The sequence below is a fragment of the Bufo bufo genome, chromosome 1, assembly GCF_905171765.1.
Source record: "Bufo bufo chromosome 1, aBufBuf1.1, whole genome shotgun sequence".
Lineage (NCBI taxonomy): Eukaryota > Metazoa > Chordata > Amphibia > Anura > Bufonidae > Bufo > Bufo bufo.
In genome coordinates this window covers 9681252-9702258 of record NC_053389.1, presented here as the reverse complement: position 1 = coordinate 9702258, position 21007 = coordinate 9681252, and the positions used below count along the sequence as shown (strand labels likewise).

Below are 21007 nucleotides of genomic sequence, written 5' to 3'. Positions count from 1 at the left end.
TATTTATGATTTTGTCTTTTCTGGATCCAGGTGACCCTGACTCCCTCCGTGTCAGTGTAGGGAGCCGGTGGTCGTGTCCCTTCACTATTGTAGGGTCTTCAGGTAATAGATAGCCGAGGAACGTGGATATGCGGCCATCCACCTTTGGGGTGTTCGCATAGGCTGAGCAGTGAGGGAGAGCGGCAGGTCTATTGCAGGGGTCTCCCTTTGTTCCTTAGTTGTGGATCCAGAGAGACATTGTTTATATGGTATTGTCTTGTTTCCTGTACACCATCCGTGACATGTTGTCAGACATGTCCATCCCTAAAAGAGGGTTTTTGTGAAGAAGAAAGGCCAACCAAATCCCCATGTGCCTGTGCGGGCAGAGAGGACAACCATTGTACCAGTGTAACGTTACATTTCCCTACCTCGTGAGATTTCCCTATCCTCATCACTTCCGGTCGCACCGGACATGACGTGAGGAGGTGTGCCGCGCCGCGCAGGCGCACAACGACGGGGTAGGGAAATTTCATAGCAGAGTGCGCATGCGTCGGGAGCCTCGCCAGCGGTTAGGGTAGGGAAAAATTACGGGCCAGTGCGCAGGCGCGGTGATTGGGTGGATGTTCTCAGCTGGACACCGGCCGACACTGCGCATGCGCTGGGAGCCTCCCCAGTGCTACGGGCCAGTGCTTTTTCCCTACCCTAACCGCTGGTGAGGCTCCCAGCGCATGCGCAGTGTCGGCCGGTGTCCAGCTGAGAACATCCAATCACCACGCCTGCGCACTGGCCCGTAATTTTTCCCTACCCTAACTGCTGGTGAGGATCCCGATGCATGCGCACTTGGCTATGAAATTTACCTACCCCGTCGTTGTGCGCCTGCGTGGCGCAGCACACTTCCTCGCGTCCGGAAGTGACGAGGGTAGGGAGATCTCATGAGGTAGGTAAATATAACGTTACACCGGCCAAGAAGTGTCTCTCTTCCAACACAGTCCACCCCCCTCCACAAGAATCACTCGGGTTTTCGTCACATAATCCGACATCTTTTATTCAGGAGTACAATAAATAAATGTAATAATGACCCGTAAACCAGAAAAATGTTCCCCAAATATACAAACTTTATACAAGTCTACAATCCTACCCGATGTGTGCCGGAAACTGGTGCGTAAAAAGGGAAAGAACTCCTAAGGAGGGCGTCTGACTGGTCACAAGAGCTGGTGTGGAGGGCATCGTCTATATGACACCGACATGGAGGAGGCCAGTCCTTCACTGCTACATGAGGAATGGAGGTGACCAGAGATCCTGCAATCTCCACCACCCACCTCTAGGAAATTCTACAATTTTTGTAGTAAAGTTGCAGTGTGGCGTAACCAATTTCCATTCATTCCTATGGAAGACGGACACAACAGTCGCGTGCTACTTTCATCTGTCAGACAAAAGGTTTGTGGATTTCTGAGAATTTTTGAAAGTAATATTTTTAATATATCACAAAGAAAAACACAAAAATATATACAACCTTGGCATGCTACTAATTTACATCTGTGTCCCATCATAAGATGTATCACAGAAGAGACCCGTTCTCGCACCAGTGGGACAGAATCAATGGGGTTTTCCGAGATTAGTGGGTGTCCGACACCCAAAACCCCTGCCGAACAGCTGTTTGAGAAAGCACCTGCACTCGAAGTAGTTAACAAAATCTCAGAAAACCCCTTTAAGAGCTCTTCCTCGAAACATAATGTGCCTCTTGCCGTTTTCGAGTGGCAGCCATTTTGTGGCTGCCTTTTGTCCCTAGGTTCACACTGCTCATTAGGCGGCCATATTGTCACCTGGGGCACAAAATGGCCGCTGTCACCGTATACAGGCAACAGGTAGACATGAAATAACACAGGGCAGATTTATCATAGCTGACTAAAAGTAGAACTGGCCATTCGCCATTAGCGACCAGTCACAGAAGAGCTTTTTTTCCTTACAAAACTGATTAAGAATGAAAGCTGAGCTCTGATTGGTTTCTATGGGCAGAAAGGCCAGCTTGTCTTTTAGACAATTAGTAATAAATCATTCAACCTCAAATATCAAAACTGTCTAAAAACCCTGTATTTGTTACCCCTAGAAACCAATCACAGCACAGCTTTCATTTTACCACAGCAGTTTAAGGAATGAAAGCTCAGCTCTGATTGGTTGCTATGGGCAACAAGGCCAGTCCTCCCTCATCTGCCCCACTATGTCACATTTTGGTGTCACACCAAATCAAATGGTGACCAGGTTCAAGCCCACTCACTGGCCCTTCTTGCCGCAGCAACCAATCACAATCTGTGTTTCATTTTTCCAGTGCAGTGTAGAAGAAGAAAGCTGAATTCTGATTGGTTGCTATGGGCAACAAGGCCCCTTGAGGCTTTATGTGAACTGTCCAACTTTATTTATAAATGTCTTCTAGCAGCAAAATTGATTTAAACACATTGCACAATATGGAAATTTCACTGCTTCTTGTTTTGGGGGCCCTTTCTACGTGGGCCCCTGCATGCTACATTATATTATTTATTTCCAACAAAGGCAGGCCTTCTAGAAACACGTACATAAACCCTATAACCGGTGACTGCTTCAATAGTATCCAACCACAATTCAGAACCATTGGGCGCTCAGTCACCACTTAGTTCTGCCATGCTCAAGATATTTTCTCCAAAATCTTCCATTCCTTGTGCCTTCGATTGGTTCTTGGCAACCCTCAAGGAGATCAGACACCGTCGTATTCCACCGTAATGCCAGGGCAGACATTTTTACCTCAGTTTCTTACAAATCTGCATTGTCACAAGTCTTCAAAATGGCCGTCCTATATCTTTTAACCCTTCCTGATCTTTGAAATTAGTCACAGGATTTTCAGAGATCCATAAAATAAAGTAGAACACAGTGGTATTCGCCATGTTTGATCATGAATGTATGTTCACTGGGCGTATACAGTATATAACATATATCATACGTAGATGCCCAGCGGGCCCCGGGAGCCTTTAGTACAATGGACATTACATCCAGAATGGTTCATGGGAAAAAGGAGCAGATGAATAAAGGGATGTATAGACACGACCAGGAGATGCCCTGGAGGACTTCCATAGTCCGGTCATATGTTTCCTAAGAGACATTTCTTTCTCTTCCTTCCGTGGCGTCAGTCATATTTCTCTCACAAGTTCCTTCTTTCTAGAACAAGTCTGAGCTTTATGGTCTTGTCTTCCCCTTCTCCTTTGGTACAAGTCCCAAAAGTTCTCAGTACCGGGAGTTCTCCTCAGCCGCCGTGACCATGACATCCATCCACATCCTCATGGCCTCAGGGGTCGGTGCCACCATACAAAACAGACGCTCGAAGGTCTTCAAACAAAATGTCAGCTTGGGGTGTGGGCTCTGGAAAAGTACAGAAATGAGTTTAGAAAGTCAATAAGATGGCGGATTTTATCAATGGAAATCTGGTCTGACACTTAGGTTTCTGCATGAACCATCTGCTTTAGCTGCTCGTGACTAATCCACATGCAGATACCCGCTGCAGAACATCGCCATGAAGAGCCATGTTCCTCCTTAACGCAGTTAGATGGATTCCCACTGACAACGAATTCCGTACAGTTATTATCCACGCACAAGATATGCTATTTGAATGAGCACTAATGGCAGGGACATATAACCCCGTACTATGGGGACACTCTGGCACTCTATGGTGGGGACACTGTGACTCTTGCTCTATGGTGGGGACATTGTGGCTGTCACTCTATGGTGGGGAAACTGTGGCTGTCACTCTGTGGTGGGGGACATTGTGGCTGTCACTCTATGGTGGGGAAACTGTGGCTGTCACTCTGTGGTGGGGGACATTGTGGCTGTCACTCTGTGGTGGGGGACATTGTGGCTGTCACTCTGTGGTGGGGGACATTGTGGCTGTCACTCTGTGGTGGGGGACACTGTGGCTGTCACTCTGTGGTGGGGGACATTGTGGCTGTCACTCTGTGGTGGGGGACATTGTGGCTGTCACTCTGTGGTGGGGGACATTGTGGCTGTCACTCTCTGGTGGGGAAACTGTGGCTGTCACTCTGTGGTGGGGGACATTGTGGCTGTCCCTCTGTGGTGGGGGACATTGTGGCTGTCACTCTGTGGTGGGGGACATTGTGGCTGTCACTCTGTGGTGGGGGACATTGTGGCTGTCACTCTGTGGTGGGGAAACTGTGGCTGTCACTCTGTGGTGGGGGACATTGTGGCTGTCACTCTGTGGTGGGGGACATTGTGGCTGTCACTCTGTGGTGGGGAAACTGTGGCTGTCACTCGGTGGTGGGGGACATTGTGGCTGTCACTCTGTGGTGGGGACACTGTGGCTGTCACTCTGTGGTGGGGGACATTGTGGCTGTCACTCTGTGGTGGGGGACATTGTGGCTGTCACTCTGTGGTGGGGAAACTGTGGCTGTCACTCGGTGGTGGGGGACATTGTGGCTGTCACTCTGTGGTGGGGACACTGTGGCTGTCACTCTGTGGTGGGGGACATTGTGGCTGTCACTCTGTGGTGGGGGACATTGTGGCTGTCACTCTGTGGTGGGGGACATTGTGGCTGTCACTCTATGGTGGGGACATTGTGGCTGTCACTCTATGGTGGGGACATTGTGGCTGTCACTCTATGGTGGGGACATTGTGGCTGTCACTCTATGGTGGGGACACTGTGGCTGTCACTCTATGGTGGGGACATTGTGGCTGTCACTCTGTGGTGGGGGACATTGTGGCTGTCACTCTATGGTGGGGACACTGTGGCTGTCACTCTATGGTGGGGACACTGTGGCTGTCACTCTATGGTGGGGACACTGTGGCTGTCACTCTATGGTGGGGACACTGTGGCTGTCACTATGGTGGGGACACTGTGGCTGTCACTCTATGGTGGGGACACTGTGGCTGTCACACTATGGTGGGGACACTGTGGCTGTCACTATGGTGGGGACACTGACTCGTCTTACATATGGACACTGAACTCTTCTTATAACGTTACAGTCGGGGACGCATCATTTCATGTACATTACATACAGGTCACTCACCTTGAAAGCGCTGCGTAAGTGATCATAATAAACCTCCTCTATGGCCTGGAAGTAGATGACCCCCTTCAGCTTCTGCTCTTCCTTGTCTGCAGAAACATCCACATGTCATTATATCCACCATACACCCCTGATATGTCCGCTAGGTACACACATATACATAATTATATAGCTTATATCCACAGATACATCCCTTATATACCCACTATGTATACATATACACCTCTTATATATCCACATATACATCCATAATATCTATATTATATATACCCCTTATATATCCACTAGGTACACACATATACATAATCATATAGCTTATATCCACATATCCACTCCTTATATATCCACATATACACCACTTATATATCCACACATACACCCCTATCCACATATACACCCCTTATATATCCACATATCCACCCCTTATATATCCACACATACACCCATTATATATCCACATATACACCCCTTATATATCCCTTATATCTACACATATACACCCCTTATATATCCACATATACACCCCTTATATATCTACACACATACACCCCTTATATATCCACATATACACCCATTATATATATATACTGTATATATATATATATATAGATATACACACATACACTCCTATCCACATATACACCCCTTATATCTACACATATACACCCCCATTATATATCCACCCCTTATATATCCACATATCCACCCCTTATATATCCACATATCCACCCCTTATATTTCCACATATCCACCCCTTATATACTCCTTATATATCCACATATCCACCCCCTATATATCCACATATCCACCCCTTATATATCCACATATCCACCCCTTATATTTCCACATATCCACCCCTTATATACTCCTTATATATCCACATATCCACCCCCTATATATCCACATATCCACCCCTTATATATCCACACATCCGCCCGGTGCACATGGTGGGGCGCCCCTCGCTCACCTGCATAGTACGCCAGCCTCCTCTTCTGCCGGTCAAACACAAACCACCGCTTCTTCCAGGTCTTTATGCGGCCGCCCATCTTCACCAGGTATCCCCTGCAGCACGTGGCGCTGACCCGCACATGCGGGCAGGTCTCCACACTGTGCCCTGATGCCTCCAGGTACGATCTGAGGTCAAGGGGGGCCTGAGAGGAAGGCAGAGATGTGACCTCCTGAAAGGTGGATCTGGAGAGTCCTGCCTGTCATGTCGTCACCGCGGAGCAGGACCCTTCCAGATATTTCTCTTCTGACATTCGGTCTTCCAGTTGCTCCTTAGCAGCCGAGTGCAGTTGCTTTACAGCTAAGGAGCCACTAAAAGCCGTCTGAGGGTCATACATCATATACAGTAACCGACTGCAGATCAACCACAGGCGGAAAACCTCAGAGTTCTGAACGCAGCTTTGGATGTGAATAGAGTATAAATATAAAGCAACTGCAATAATTACAGTAACATTTTCTGTGGACCTACAGAGGAGGAGACTCTCCAAGGCTGAGCCCCAGAGTGTGAGGACTTACCGGCTCGGCTGTGGTCTCCGGTATGGCCGCCTGCACTAAGGGGGGGCCGGGGACGGGAGCTTCCTCCTTCACATGGTTCTCTTCTGCTTCCAGACGTTTCGTCATTTCATTCGCTGCTCTCTTCTCCTCCTGGGATAAAGCAAAGGGACTATGAGCACGATTATAAGGCAGGAGCGTAGCGCCCCCAGCTGCCGGAGTAAAACGATGCCAGGGCCAGGACCTGAATCCAAGCAGCGTGCGGGGACAGGTGTCTGCACCGCGAGGACGGGCCACGCATTGGGAAACAGTGGAGCGTGTGAAATCCTTACCCAAACAATCCCACATCACGTCGCCAGCTCCACCCAATGCAAACAATGGCCCTGAGAGATAATACGCGCCATTGTTCTCCGAAATTCTGACCTCAGCAACATGGTTTCCTTGTCTCAGCGCTGTGTCGACCTAGCGTCATGTCACTGCATGCAGATGGAGCAGAGCTGAGCACGCGCTTTGTTCCTATTGTGTTTACAGACCTTAGAGATTCTTGCGAGCGCAGCAGAGCAGAGTTTGTCATTTCGCACGCTGCACAGTGACGTCACGACGAGTCGCCTCGGTTTTGGCCGTATGCACGAGCAAAGACATATGACAAATTCAGCTCTGCTGCATCTGTATACAAGTGAGACGTACATTTATGGTGATAGTGATTTAATCTGACATTTAATAATACAGAACGTCGTCACTTGTCGGTCGGATCCGGCAACATCGGCCATTACTGCTCATATATATTAACCCCTTCAGGGCTAGGAACGGAAAAACGTGGAGGTGCTGCCATATTTATTGTATACAGCCATATTGTCTATAGCGCCTGCAGAGCTTCTCACCCAGCTTTCTCAGCCCCCTATGACCAATATACCCCCCCCCCATAACTAGGCTGACAACCCCAGCGCTGGCTGCATTCGGTTGTCACGACAGCACGCACGGCAGCCTGATGGCGACAGCATCTGAGGGATTTCAATTTGCAGATTTTTTTTTTTTATCGTTTACGAGAAAAGCTCCTCGAATTTTCTGCTGCTTATCGGCTGTTTGCAAAGGCTCACAGCAAACATGAAAAACTTGTTTGTCAGCTCAGGTCGGGACACGGCTGGCGGGGAGCAGCTCTGAGGCCGAGCGGTACAACATGCAGAATAAGCGCTATATAACTAATATTATAGGAGGCTGATATCACGCACACACATACACAGAGCCCCCACACCACCATACCCGTGTCCTGTGCAGCTTCTCAGCCCGTCCTACGACTCACAGAAGAAGGAGCTGGTGCCCAAGGCTCGCCGCCTCCGAAAAGCAGAAGCACTTGTATGACAGTCATGTGACAGCGAGGTCAGTCAGCTGCACGAAAGCTCAGCCCTGCACACAGCCCAATGAATGGGAACCAGCATCAGGGCTGGCAGAGGGTTCCAACGGGACTGGAAGGGGTTTATTAAAGGGACAGGCTGTCATTATATGTAGTCTGCTCAGCTCCTCCTGCTCTATAACACGCTGCCTGCAGATTACATGGTGACAAGTCCTCTTTATATATAATCTGCTCAGCTCCTCCTGTTCTATAACACACTGCCTGCAGATTACATGGTGACAGGTTCTCTTTATATACAATCTGCTCAGCTCCTCCTGCTCTATAACACACTGCCTGCAGATTACACGGTGACAGGTTCTCTTTATATATAGTCTGCTCAGCTCCTCCTGCTCTATAACACGCTGCCTGCAGATTACACGGTGACAGGTTCTCTTTATATATAATCTGCTCAGCTCCTCCTGCTCTATAACACACTGCCTGCAGATTACATAGTGACAGGTTCTCTGTATATATAATCTGCTCAGTTCCTCCTGCTCTATAACACGCTGCCTGCAGATTACATGGTGACAGGTTCTCTTTATATATAATCTGCTCAGCTCCTCCTGCTCTATAACACGCTTACTCCAGATTACATGGTGACAGGTTCTCATTATATATAATCTGCTCAGCTCCTCCTGCTCTATAACACACTGCCTGCAGATTACATGGTGACATGTTCTCTTTATATATAATCTGCTCAGCTCCTCCTGCTCTGTAATACACTGCCTGCAGATTACATGGTGACAGGTTCTCTTTATATATAATCTGCTCAGCTCCTCCTGCTCTATAACACGCTGCCTGCAGATTACATGGTGACAGGTTCTTTATATATAATCTGCTCAGCTCCTCCTGCTCTATAACACGCTGCCTGCAGATTACACGGTGACAGGTTCTCTTTATATATAATATGCTCTGCTCCTCCTGCTCTATAACACACTGCCTGCAGATTACATGGTGACAGGGTCTCTTTATATATAATCTGCTCAGCTCCTTCTGCTCTATAACACACTGCCTGCAGATTACACGGTGACAGGTTCTCTTTATATATAATCTGCTCAGCTCCTCCTGCTCTATAACACGCTGCCTGCAGATTACATGGTGACAGGTTCTCTTTATATATAATCTGCTCAGCTCCTCCTGCTCTATAACACGCTGCCTGCAGATTACACGGTGACAGGTCCTCTTTATATATAATCTGCTCAGCTCCTCCTGCTCTATAACACGCTGCCTGCAGATTACATGGTGACAGGTCCTCTTTATATATAATCTGCTCAGCTCCTCCTGCTCTATAACACGCTGCCTGCAGATTACATGGTGACAGGTTCTCTTTATATATAATCTGCTCAGCTCCTCCTGCTCTATAACACGCTGCCTGCAGATTACACGGTGACAGGTCCTCTTTATATATAATCTGCTCAGCTCCTCCTGCTCTATAACACACTGCCTGCAGATTACACGGTGACGGGTTCTCTTTATATATAATCTGCTCAGCTCCTCCTGCTCTATAACACACTGCCTGCAGATTACACGGTGACAGGTCCTCTTTATATATAATCTGCTCAGCTCCTCCTGCTCTATAACACGGTGCCTGCACGGTGCCTGCAGATTACACAGGTCCTCTTTATATATAATCTGCTCAGCTCCTCCTGCTCTATAACATGCTGCCTGCAGATTACATGGTGACAGGTTCTCTTTATATATAATCTGCTCAGCTCCTCCTGCTCTATAACACACTGCCTGCAGATTACACGGTGACAGGTTCTCTTTATATATAATCTGCTCAGCTCCTCCTGCTCTATAACACACTGCCTGCAGATTACACGGTGACAGGTTCTCTTTATATATAATCTGCTCTAACAGTAAAGAATCTCCTTCTATGCCGAGGATAGGTCATCAATATTGATTCCTGGATAACCCCTTTAATTGCTTTGCACAGTTTAGTGTCATCTGCAAAATTCATATATTACTGTGCAAGATCATTAATAAATATACTGAAGAGAATAGGGCCCAGTACTGACCCCTGAGGTACCCCACTAGTGACAGTGACCCCTCCAATACTGACCCCTGAGGTACCCAACTAGTGACAGTGACCCCTCCAGTACTGACCCCTGAGGTACCCCACTAGTGACAGTGACCCCTCCAGTACTGACCCCTGAGGTACCCCACTAGTGACAGTGACCCCTCCAATACTGACCCCTGAGGTACCCAACTAGTGACAGTGACCCCTCCAGTACTGACCCCTGAGGTACCCCACTAGTGACAGTGACCCCTCCAGTACTGACCCCTGAGGTACCCCACTAGTGACAGTGACCCCTCCAATACTGACCCCTGAGGTACCCAACTAGTGACAGTGACCCCTCCAGTACTGACCCCTGAGGTACCCCACTAGTGACAGTGACCCCTCCAGTACTGACCCCTGAGGTACCCCACTAGTGACAGTGACCCAATCTGAGTGTGTACCGTTAATAACCACCCTCTGTTTTCTATCACTCAGCCAGTTACTTACCCACTTACAGATGTTTTCTCCCAGTCCGAGCATTCTCATTTTATATACTAACCTTTTATGTGGTACAGTGTCAGATGCTTTGGAGAAGTCCAGATATACGACAATCATTGATTCGCCGCTGTCAAGTCTAGAACTTACCTCCTCATAGAAACTGATTTAATTAATCTGACATGACCGATCCCTCACGAAGCCATGCTGATATGGCGTTATTTGCTTATTTTCAATGAGGTACTCCAATATAGCATCTCATAGAAAACCTTCAAACAGTTTACCCATGACGGATGTTAGATTTACTGGCCTATAGTTTCCGGCCTCTGTTTTTGACCCTTTTTTGAATATTGGCTACTACAATTGCTAAGCGCCAATCCTGTGGAACACTCCCTGTCAGTACAGAGTCCTTAAATATCAGAAATAAGGGTCTGGCTATGACATTACTTAATTCTCTTAGGATACGGTGGTGTGTGCCATCTGGTCCTGGCGATTTGTCTATTTCAATATTTTTAAGATGCTGCTGGACTCCTTCCTGGGAGAGACAGGGTACTTTTAATGAGAAATTTATTACATTAGCTTTAGCCCCATCACCCTCTACGATGACTCCCTAATCACTTTCTACTACTCCCTCATCACCCTCTACGACTCCTCTCTCATCACTCTCTACTACTCCCTCATCACTCTCTACGACTCCATCCTCATCACTCTCTACTACTCCCTCATCACTCTCTACTACTCCCTCATCACCCTCTACGACTCCTCCCTCATCACTCTCTACTACTCCCTCATCACTCTCTACTACTCCCTCATCACCCTTTACGACTCCTCCCTCATCACTCTCTACTACTCCCTCATCACTTTCTACTATTCCCTCATCACCCTCTATGACTCCTCTTCATCACTCTCTACTACTCCCTCATCACTTTCTACTATTCCCTCATCACCCTCTATGACTCCTCTTCATCACTCTCTACTACTCCCTCATCACTCTCTACTACTCCCTCATCACCCTCTATGACTCCTCCCTCATCACTCTCTACTACTCCCTCATCACCCTCTACGACTCCTCCCTCATCACTTTCTACTACTCCCTCATCACCCTCTACGACTCCTCCCTCATCACTCTCTACTACTCCCTCATCACCCTCTACGACTCCTCTCTCATCACTCTCTACTACTCCCTCATCACTCTCTACTACTCCCTCATCACCCTTTACGACTCCTCCCTCATCACTCTCTACTACTCCCTCATCACTTTCTACTATTCCCTCATCACCCTCTATGACTCCTCTTCATCACTCTCTACTACTCCATCATCACTTTCTACTACTCCCTCATCACCCTCTACGACTCCCTCATCACCCTCTACGACTGCTCTCTCATCACTCTCTACTACTCCTCCCTCATCACTCTCTACGACTCCCTCATCACCCTCTACGACTCCTCTCTCATCACTCTCTACTACTCCCTCATCACTCTCTACTACTCCCTCATCACCCTCTACGACTCCTCTCTCATCACTCTCTACGACTCCTCTCTCATCACTCTCTACTACTCCCTCATCACCCTCTACGACTCCTCCCTCATCACTCTCTACTACTCCCTCATCACTCTCTACTACTCCCTCATCACCCTCTACGACTCCTCTCTCATCACTCTCTACGACTCCTCTCTCATCACTCTCTACGACTCCTCTCTCATCACTCTCTACTACTCCCTCATCACCCTCTACGACTCCTCCCTCATCACTCTCTACTACTCCCTCATCACTCTCTACTACTCCCTCATCACCCTCTACGACTCCTCTCTCATCACTCTCTACGACTCCTCTCTCATCACTCTCTACTACTCCCTCATCACCCTCTACGACTCCTCTCTCATCACTCTCTACTACTCCCTCATCACCCTCTACGACTCCTCTTCATCACTCTCTACTACTCCCTCATCACCCTCTACGACTCCTCCCTCATCACTCTCTACTACTCCCTCATCAACCTCTACGACTCCTCTCTCATCACTCTCTACTACTCCCTCATCACCCTCTACGACTCCTCCCTCATCACTTTCTACTACTCCCTCATCACCCTCTACGACTCCTCTCTCATCACTCTCTACTACTCCCTCATCACCCTCTACGATTCCTCTCTCATCACTCTCTACTACTCCCTCATCACCCTCTACGACTCCTCTCTTATCACTCTCTACTACTCCCTCATCACCCTATACGACTCCTCTCTCATCACTCTCTACTACTCCCTCATCACCCTCTACAACTTTTCTCTCATCACTCTCTACTACTCCCTCATCACCCTCTACGACTCCTCTCTCACTCTCTACTACTCCCTCATCACCCTCTACGACTCCTCTCTCATCACTCTCTACTACTCCCTCATCACCCTCTACGACTCCTCTCTCATCACTCTCTACTACTCCCTCATCATCCTCTACGACTCCTCTCTCATCACTCTCTACTACTCCCTCATCACCCTCTACAACTTTTCTCTCATCACTCTCTACTACTCCCTCATCACCCTCTACAACTCCTCCCCATCACTCTCTACTACTCCCTCATCACCCTCTACGACTCCTCCCCCATCACTCTCTACTACTCCCTCATCACTCTCTACTACCCCCTCATCACCCTCTACGACTCCTCCTTCATCACCCTCTACGACTCCTCTCTCATCACTCTCTACGACTCCTCCCTCATCACTCTCTACTACTCCCTCATCACCCTCTACGACTCCTCCCTCATCACTCTCTACTACTCCCTCATCACTCTCTACTACTCCCTCATCACTCTCTACTGCCCCCTCATCACTCTCTACAACTTCTCCCCCATCACTCTCTACTACTCCCTCATCACTCTCTACTACCCCCTCATCACTCTCTACAACTTCTCCCCCATCACTCTCTACTACCCCCTCATCACTCTCTACAACTTCTCCCCCATCACTCTCTACTACCCCCTCATCACTCTCTACAACTTCTCCCCCATCACCCTTTACGACTCCTCCCTCATCACTCTCTACAACTTCTCCCCCATCACCTTCTACAGCTCCTCCCCCATCACCCTCTAGAACTCCTCCCTCACCACTCTTTAATAGGCCATTTTTTACCATTTACAGTTGTAAACATTCAGGGGGTTTGGTCATTAATGGCAAGTATGTATCACTGAGGCTTCTGGTCTCAGTGATGTAAGTCCCGGAAGTATTTTGTGACCAGTGATGCAAAGTCACCGAGTCTGTTGGTTAGAGCTGGATTTTGGGTCCGGGATTTAGGAGTGACTGAAGAGCTTGGGTGGAAAAGTCACTCCCATACTCCATCCCGGGTGTTTCCTGCCTCAACCTTGTGCCAAACTTATTAGAAAAGGCAAACTTCCACTGAGTAGAGTATACATGCTGGTCTGAGAGTAAGACCCACTGAGAAGACCACTGTGCCAAGTGGAAGCACCAGGTTAGCCTAAAGTGGATGAGAAACCTGTGTCACACCTTGTGGATACCTGAACGTAAGGACATTTATTTTTCATGAACTTTTACTTGTTGCTGATGCCAGCCCGTATAATAAGGAAACGGGATCTCTGCCAATCTGTGCCTGCATTGCCTGACTAAAAGACTATCTGAAAGGCTCCCGGTTCACGCAGTATATAATTAAAGACCATTTTAGGGTTAGTTTTACTCTCTCTGTCTCCAGCTTGGCTGCTTTTATCTGTCTTTTACATATTCTATTTTGTCCTTATAGTTTCTCAGTGCTTCCTCACTACCTTCCTGTTTTAGTGATATCAATGTTTTCTTTATGTCATTTATTGCTTTTTTTGTTCCTCCCGGAAGAAACGCTCTTCTGAATGATAATTGTAAGGTTATTACTTTCTGGTCACTATTTCCCAGGTGTCCCCCGACCTGCACATCTGTTGTTCTGTCAGGCCTATTGGTTAATACTAAGTCCAGTATGGCCGTCCCTCTAGTCCGGTCCTGACCAGTTGGGAAAGGTCATTGTCTTTGGTTATTGCCAAGAACCTGTTTCCTTTCTGAGATGTACAGCTCTCAGTTTCCCAGTCTATATCTGCGGAGTTTCCCCATAATAACCTCCTCATTATGATTTGCCGCCTCGTCTATCTCGTTTAGTAGTAGATTTTCTGTGGACTCTGGTATATTAGGTGGTTTATAGTAAACTCCTATTAGTAATTTATTACTGTTTTTGCCTCCATGTATCTCTACCCACAGTGTCCATGTCCCTCACTTATATCTTCTCGGACTGTGGGCTTTAGACAGGACTCTACATAAAGGAGAACCCCTCCCCCTCTCCGGTTTTGACGTTTCTAAACAAGTATAAGCCTCATATACCATGGACTCTTATACCCCCACCCTGGATGTGTCCCCATCCCCCATCCCAATTATTTCCCACTTGCTTTCGCGAAGCTAAAATGCATTTAGTCCTGCCAGTGAAGCTGATTTGCACTGGGGCCTAGAAGGTTCAATGAATACGGATTGTAGCTATATACTGGAGATATAGGAGCACTAGAAAGGGTTCTTTACAGTTAGCGTCACGCTGTGGGATGTCTCACGTGGCTTATCTTGTAGTAAATGGCAGCAAGGGTTACAATTAATCTTAGGATGTGTATAATTGATCTTCCCTGGACCTGTGTTACTCACCCTGGCCTTCAGGAGGCGCTCTTTTTCTGCCATGGCCTCTAGTAGCTGACGTTCCATCTCTGCTATTTTAGGAATGGGTCTGTGGAGAAGAGAATATAGTCAATTATATAACGACACGGATGATGAAGATGAGGAGGGGCGCCACGGGGGTGGGTACAGCTACCTGTATGTCAGCGGAAGCCTGGGCGCACCGTTCTGCAGTCTCCCCCCACAAGATCTCCTTTCTTCACCCATACGATTGCGGTTCCTTGTCATCTGAAGATTCGGGCTGATGGCTAAGGCAATCTTACCGCCAGAACTGCTGGAGGATACGGCGAGGTGCAGAGCCAGGCCGGCGCCCTCCAGACACGCTGCAAGATAACGGCGGACATCTATGAGAGTCATTCAGTTTCACACAGGGGAACACAAACCCTGCATTTCAGATGGCAGTGGGGTAGTTAAAGGGGTTACCCAATATCAAAAACTGCCCCCCCCCCCCCCCAATGTGCCGGACCGCTTACAGGGAATATACTTACCCCGCTCCCCGCACCACCGCTGCTGCTTCTCCCCGTGCACGGATAAAAACATCTGGTGTCGGGGGGGAGCAGCCAATGGCAGGCGGGGGACGAAGACGAGCCTCCCTAGCATTGTGGGTGACCTTAGGGAGGCTCGTCCCCGTCCACGCCTGCCATTGGCTGCTCCCCCCCGACATCAGGGACCAGGAGCGGCGCAGGGAGCCAGGTAAGTAAGTAGATTCAGTGCGAGGGGCCTGGGCATATGGGGGACATTTTTTTGTCTCTGCCTCCTTCCCTATTGTCTGAAAAATGGAGTAAGACATTACAGTATCAGACTACACCAGGTTTGTCTGTAGTCTGTAACCATGGAGACACATGAGGCTGGTCTTAATAATCCCTATAGCTGGCGAAGTAATAAAGAGGCGCCGGCGTATCCAGCGCCAGTCTAAATGTACATTTAGACCATTTTCTACGCCTAAAACGGGCGTAAAAAAACGATGAATGAGATGGGCCTGCCGGCGTGAGCAGGGAACAGAGGGCCTTTGCGCCGCAATCTGCGCCAGAAATACGCCTAATATAGGAGTATTTATTATCCTAAATGACCCCCTTTGGGTTTCAATTCTTGCACATTCACAAAATCTCTTCTTGATGTCGGTAAAATCGGAACAATCTGTATGAAACCCGCACAGGCCTAATACTTCTCACAGTTCAGGGTTTGCTACAATTGTAGCCAACATCTGTGAGCTCTGATACATTATATCTGCACTGATACATTGTAGCAAACAGGAGTGAGCCATTGTCAGGACTGGATACAACTGTAACAAACCCTCAGCTGTAAGAATCATTATGGGCCTGGATTGGTTTTCAACCTCTGGATGTGAACAGGAATGTTGCAGTTCATTAACAGCAAGGGTGCGGAATTGAAACCCTGTGGAGGTAGTTTATTAAGAATGGCATTTTCGGCGCATCTTGTGGCAGCCCGTGTGCCAGAAAACCTAATCCACACCGTGGTTTGAACTGTAGTGAGGGAGGTTAATGGTGTTTTGTGCACTTTTGGTGTTTAATTGGCGTTTTTTTTTTTTGGCGGTAGAAAATCCAGCTCCAGATGAAACGCAAGATGCACGTTTTTTAATGTCTTTTTCGTTAATCAGGTCTCTGACCTTTTTAAAAAAAAACTACTTGGCGAGTTGACACTTTTGGCGTTTTTGCTTTTTTGCATCTCTGTAGGTTAACGAAACGCGATTCACACAGGAAAAAATGTAGCTAAAAAAGGCCATAAAACCACATGCGGTGGGAAAATAAAAACTATTTCTTTAGTAAACAGAACAATTTGTGTTTGTAAGGGCCCAAAATCAGCAGATTTTTAAGAGGCCCCACCTCTTAATGTGGCAAGAGCGGCGGTATAAAATTTGGAAAAGTCACACGTTTTTATGCTAAACCGCTAAGCACTAAAAATGGAAGCTTCTTTTTTGCGCCACATTTATTAGGGATTTGCAGAACTTTTCACACGGATTAAATGTTATTTTACAAGAAATCAGAAACAATAAAGTAAGTTCTAAAAATTATAGTAAATGAGGAGGACAAATGTGAAAATCTCGCCACTTACTGCTGCCGTGGAGCGAAACTGGGCGGTCAGACTGACGGAAAAATGGAGCATTTCCTCTTCTCCTGGGCAGGCTGGAGGTTCTCTGGAGCCCCTAGTGGACAGTTGAAGTAAGTACAAAAATGAACTCTTTCTGGATGGAATTTAAAGGGGATGTCCAGGATTATAATAAAAAAAATCAAATAAAAAACATGGCTGTTTTCTTCCAAAAACAGCAGCACATCTGTCCATTTTTAGAAAACTTCAGCCATGTTTATATAATCGTGGACAATGTTTAGTAATCTGCCCAATTCAAATAGTGCCGATCTGCAAATTAAACAGCAATTCCCCAGCCAGTCCATACAATGACCGAGGGATTTGCTGAATGGATTTCAGTTTGAAAATCAATTTTTTGCCAAATGCAATAAAATAACAGATGAAACCGTCCTTCCATAGGATTCTGAAGATTGCCGGATCGGGTGAAACTGCAAAATGATTCGCTTATCTCTAATAAAAAATATTCCTAAAATGATTACATCACCATTCAGACCATTGGATATAAGATGATTATTGAGCGAAGAGAAGAAATTTACAGAGAAGGACAGAAGTCAGAGAAGTGGAAATGAATCATGTAATACTGCGCTCGGCCAGCAGGGGGCAGCGCTGCGCTGTGATTTTGCTTCCCATAACCAGCAGTAAGAAGAACAATGGCGGATTGTGGAAGAGATTGTTTGTTGTAAATTTCCGTGTCAATCCAACTCAATTATTGGAGGAGGGGGCGTTCACTGCACATCTATACACAAAACAGAAACTGGAGCGTGCTCCTTGGGGCGTACTCACTTTTATTTTGCGCATGGACATGTGAGGTTCATGCTTTGGAGCGAGCTCCGATATGTTAGAGTCCTACTTAAAACAAGAGAGTGGTCTGAAAAGTGCAGAAGTTCAAAGAGAGGTAGAAGGAGGCAAAGGGGACAGAGTGGGGGATGATGGGGAAGAGGGATCGGGGACCATTAGGGGGACAGAGTGGGGGATGATGGGACAGAGGGATCAGGGACCATGAGGGGGCAGAGTGGGGGGTGATAGGGCAGAGGGATCGGGACCATGGGGGGACAGAGTGGGGGGTGATGGGGCAGAGGGATCGGGGACCATGGGGGGACAGAGTGGGGGGTGATGGGGCAGAGGGATCGGGACCATGGGGGGACAGAGTGGGGGGTGATGGGGCAGAGGGATCGGGGACCATGGGGGGACAGAGTGGGGGGTGATGGGGAAGAGGGATCGGGGACCATGAGGGGGACAGAGTGGGGGGTGATGGGGCAGAGGGATCGGGACCATGGGGGGACAGAGTGGGGGGTGATGGGGCAGAGGGATCGGGGACCATGGGGGGACAGAGTGGGGGGTGATGGGGCAGAGGGATCGGGGACCATGAGGGGGACAGAGTGGGGGGTGATGGGACAGAGGGATCAGGGACCATGAGGGGGCAGAGTGGGGGGTGATGGGGCAGAGGGATCGGGACCATGGGGGGACAGAGTGGGGGGTGATGGGGCAGAGGGATCGGGGACCATGAGGGGGACAGAGTGGGGGGTGATGGGGCAGAGGGATCGGGGACCATGAGGGGGCAGAGTGGGGGATGATGGGGCAGAGGGATCGGGGACCATGAGGGGGCAGAGTGGGGGATGATGGGGGAGTGTACATCTGGTATTCGGAGATAATAGGGGATATGAAGGGAATGAGTGAAGGGGGTGAGAGGGTAGGTAAGTTTGGAAAAGACAGATATATAGATGAGGGCTACTACTCACTTTTTTGGGGGAACCCTCCTTCCCGTCCTCTTGGTCGGACGTCTTCCCACTCAATGCAGTAAGAGCCAACAAGCGATCCTTCTCCTGAAAAATAATCAACTCTATGAGGTCACAGATTGAAGGGGTTGTCAGGTTCGGAAAGATCACTATTAGAGTAATAATATGGGGACGGGTACCTTGAACACACATCAGCTACAAAGAGCGTTCCCCACTTTGGATGCCCCCGAATGTCCGTGCAATATACAGAGCACACAGTGATTTCATAAAGAATTGTGTAATACTTAATTAACCTGTGGGACGCTGCAGGACACCTCAACACTTGCCGCCAGGTTCCCCCACAGATTACAGCAGCAGGGCACCCTACGTTCAGCTTCCTTCTGGGGACCCTTCTAGAAGAAGGAGATTGCCGAAGCAGAGATCCCCCTTAAGATACGTCCAGACAGATCTGCCATAATCATTCACACCTGCTCTCCACAGGACACAAGTTTAGCTCTATATTTAGAGGAGGGTGTGAATGATCCCTTTCTACATACATATAATTACATCCGTCCTGTAATGAGGTCCTCAATAGCAGAAGCGCAACCTCGGAGAACGGCTGCTGACAGGGGACTCCATGATCTTTTATTATTGGGGGAGGAATGCATTAAAATAATTACTTATTGACATCCAAACTGATGTGGAAATATCTTCATAATATATCATCGGATACAGAGCTCCAAACCCCCTGCATAGACATAGAATGAAATGCTAAAATTCAGTCTGTCAGCAGCCACCAGTAGGAGGAGCTCAGGAGCTTACAACATACAGATATATACAGCCACCACTAGAGGGAGCTCAGGAGATTACTACATACAGATATATACAGCCACCACTAGAGGGAGCTCAGGAGATTACTACATACAGATATATACAGCCACCACAAGAGGGAGCTCAGGAGATTACTACATACAGATATATACAGCCACCACTAGAGGGAGCTCAGGAGATTACTACATACAGATATATACAGCCACCACTAGAGGGAGCTCAGGAGATTACTACATACAGATATATACAGCCACCACTAGAGGGAGCTCAGGAGATTACTACATACAGATATATACAGCCACCACTAGGGGGAGCTCAGGAGATTACTACATACAGATATATACAGCCACCACTAGATGGAGATCAGGAGATTACTACATACAGATATATACAGCCACCACTAGAGGGAGCTCAGGAGATTACTACATACAGATATATACAGCCACCACTAGAGGGAGCTCAGGAGATTACTACATACAGATATATACAGCCACCACTAGAGGGAGCTCAGGAGATTACTACATACAGATATATACAGCCACCACAAGAGGGAGCTCAGGAGATTACTACATACAGATATATACAGATACCACTAGAGGGAGCTCAGGAGATTACTACATACAGATATATACAGCCACCACTAGAGGAAGCTCAGGAGATTACTACATACAGATATATATATATAGCCACCACTAGAGGGAGCTCAGGAGATTACTACATACAGATATATACAGCCACCACTAGAGGGAGCTCAGGAGATTACTACATACAGATATATACAGCCACCACTAGAGGGAGCTCAGGAGATTACTACATACAGATATATACAGCCACCTCTAGAGGGAGCTCAGGAGATTACTACATACAGATATATACAGCCACCACTAGAGGGAGCTCAGGAGATTACTACATACAGATATATACAGCCACCACTAGAGGGAGCTCAGGAGATTACTACATACAGATATATACAGCCACCTCTAGAGGGAGCTCAGGAGATTACTACATACAGACATATACAACCACCACTAGAGGGAGCTCAGGAGATTACTACATACAGACATATACAACCACCACTAGGGGGAGCGCAGGAGATTACTACATACAGATATATACAGCCACCGCTAGGGGGAGCTCAGGAGATTACTACATACAGATATATACAACCACCACTAGAGGGAGCTCAGAATCTTACAACATACAGATATATACAGCCACCACTAGAGGGAGCTCAGGAGATTACTACATACAGATATATACAACCACCACTA

The 21007-nt window shown here is 47.7% G+C and overlaps 1 protein-coding gene across 4 annotated transcripts in view; it reads right to left on the bottom strand.

The window, feature by feature from the left end:
• Nucleotides 1–1008: 1008 nt before the first annotated feature.
• The window catches only part of PHLDB3 (pleckstrin homology like domain family B member 3), a 60436-nt gene continuing 40437 nt past the window's right edge, over nucleotides 1009–21007 (bottom strand). For 3 of the 4 annotated variants that reach the window (XM_040420212.1, XM_040420206.1, XM_040420219.1), the window contains 9 exons: nucleotides 18930–19013; nucleotides 17974–18036; nucleotides 17158–17248; nucleotides 15221–15407; nucleotides 15058–15136; nucleotides 6543–6671; nucleotides 5989–6172; nucleotides 5025–5110; nucleotides 1009–3366 (listed from right to left, as the gene is read on the bottom strand). In XM_040420212.1, the coding sequence (XP_040276146.1) occupies nucleotides 3232–3366; nucleotides 5025–5110; nucleotides 5989–6172; nucleotides 6543–6671; nucleotides 15058–15136; nucleotides 15221–15407; nucleotides 17158–17248; nucleotides 17974–18036; nucleotides 18930–19013 (1038 nt within the window). In that variant the 3' untranslated portion in view covers nucleotides 1009–3231. The remainder of the gene's footprint in view (nucleotides 3367–5024; nucleotides 5111–5988; nucleotides 6173–6542; nucleotides 6672–15057; nucleotides 15137–15220; nucleotides 15408–17157; nucleotides 17249–17973; nucleotides 18037–18929; nucleotides 19014–21007) is intronic. The other variant, XM_040420228.1, reaches the window with a different exon arrangement.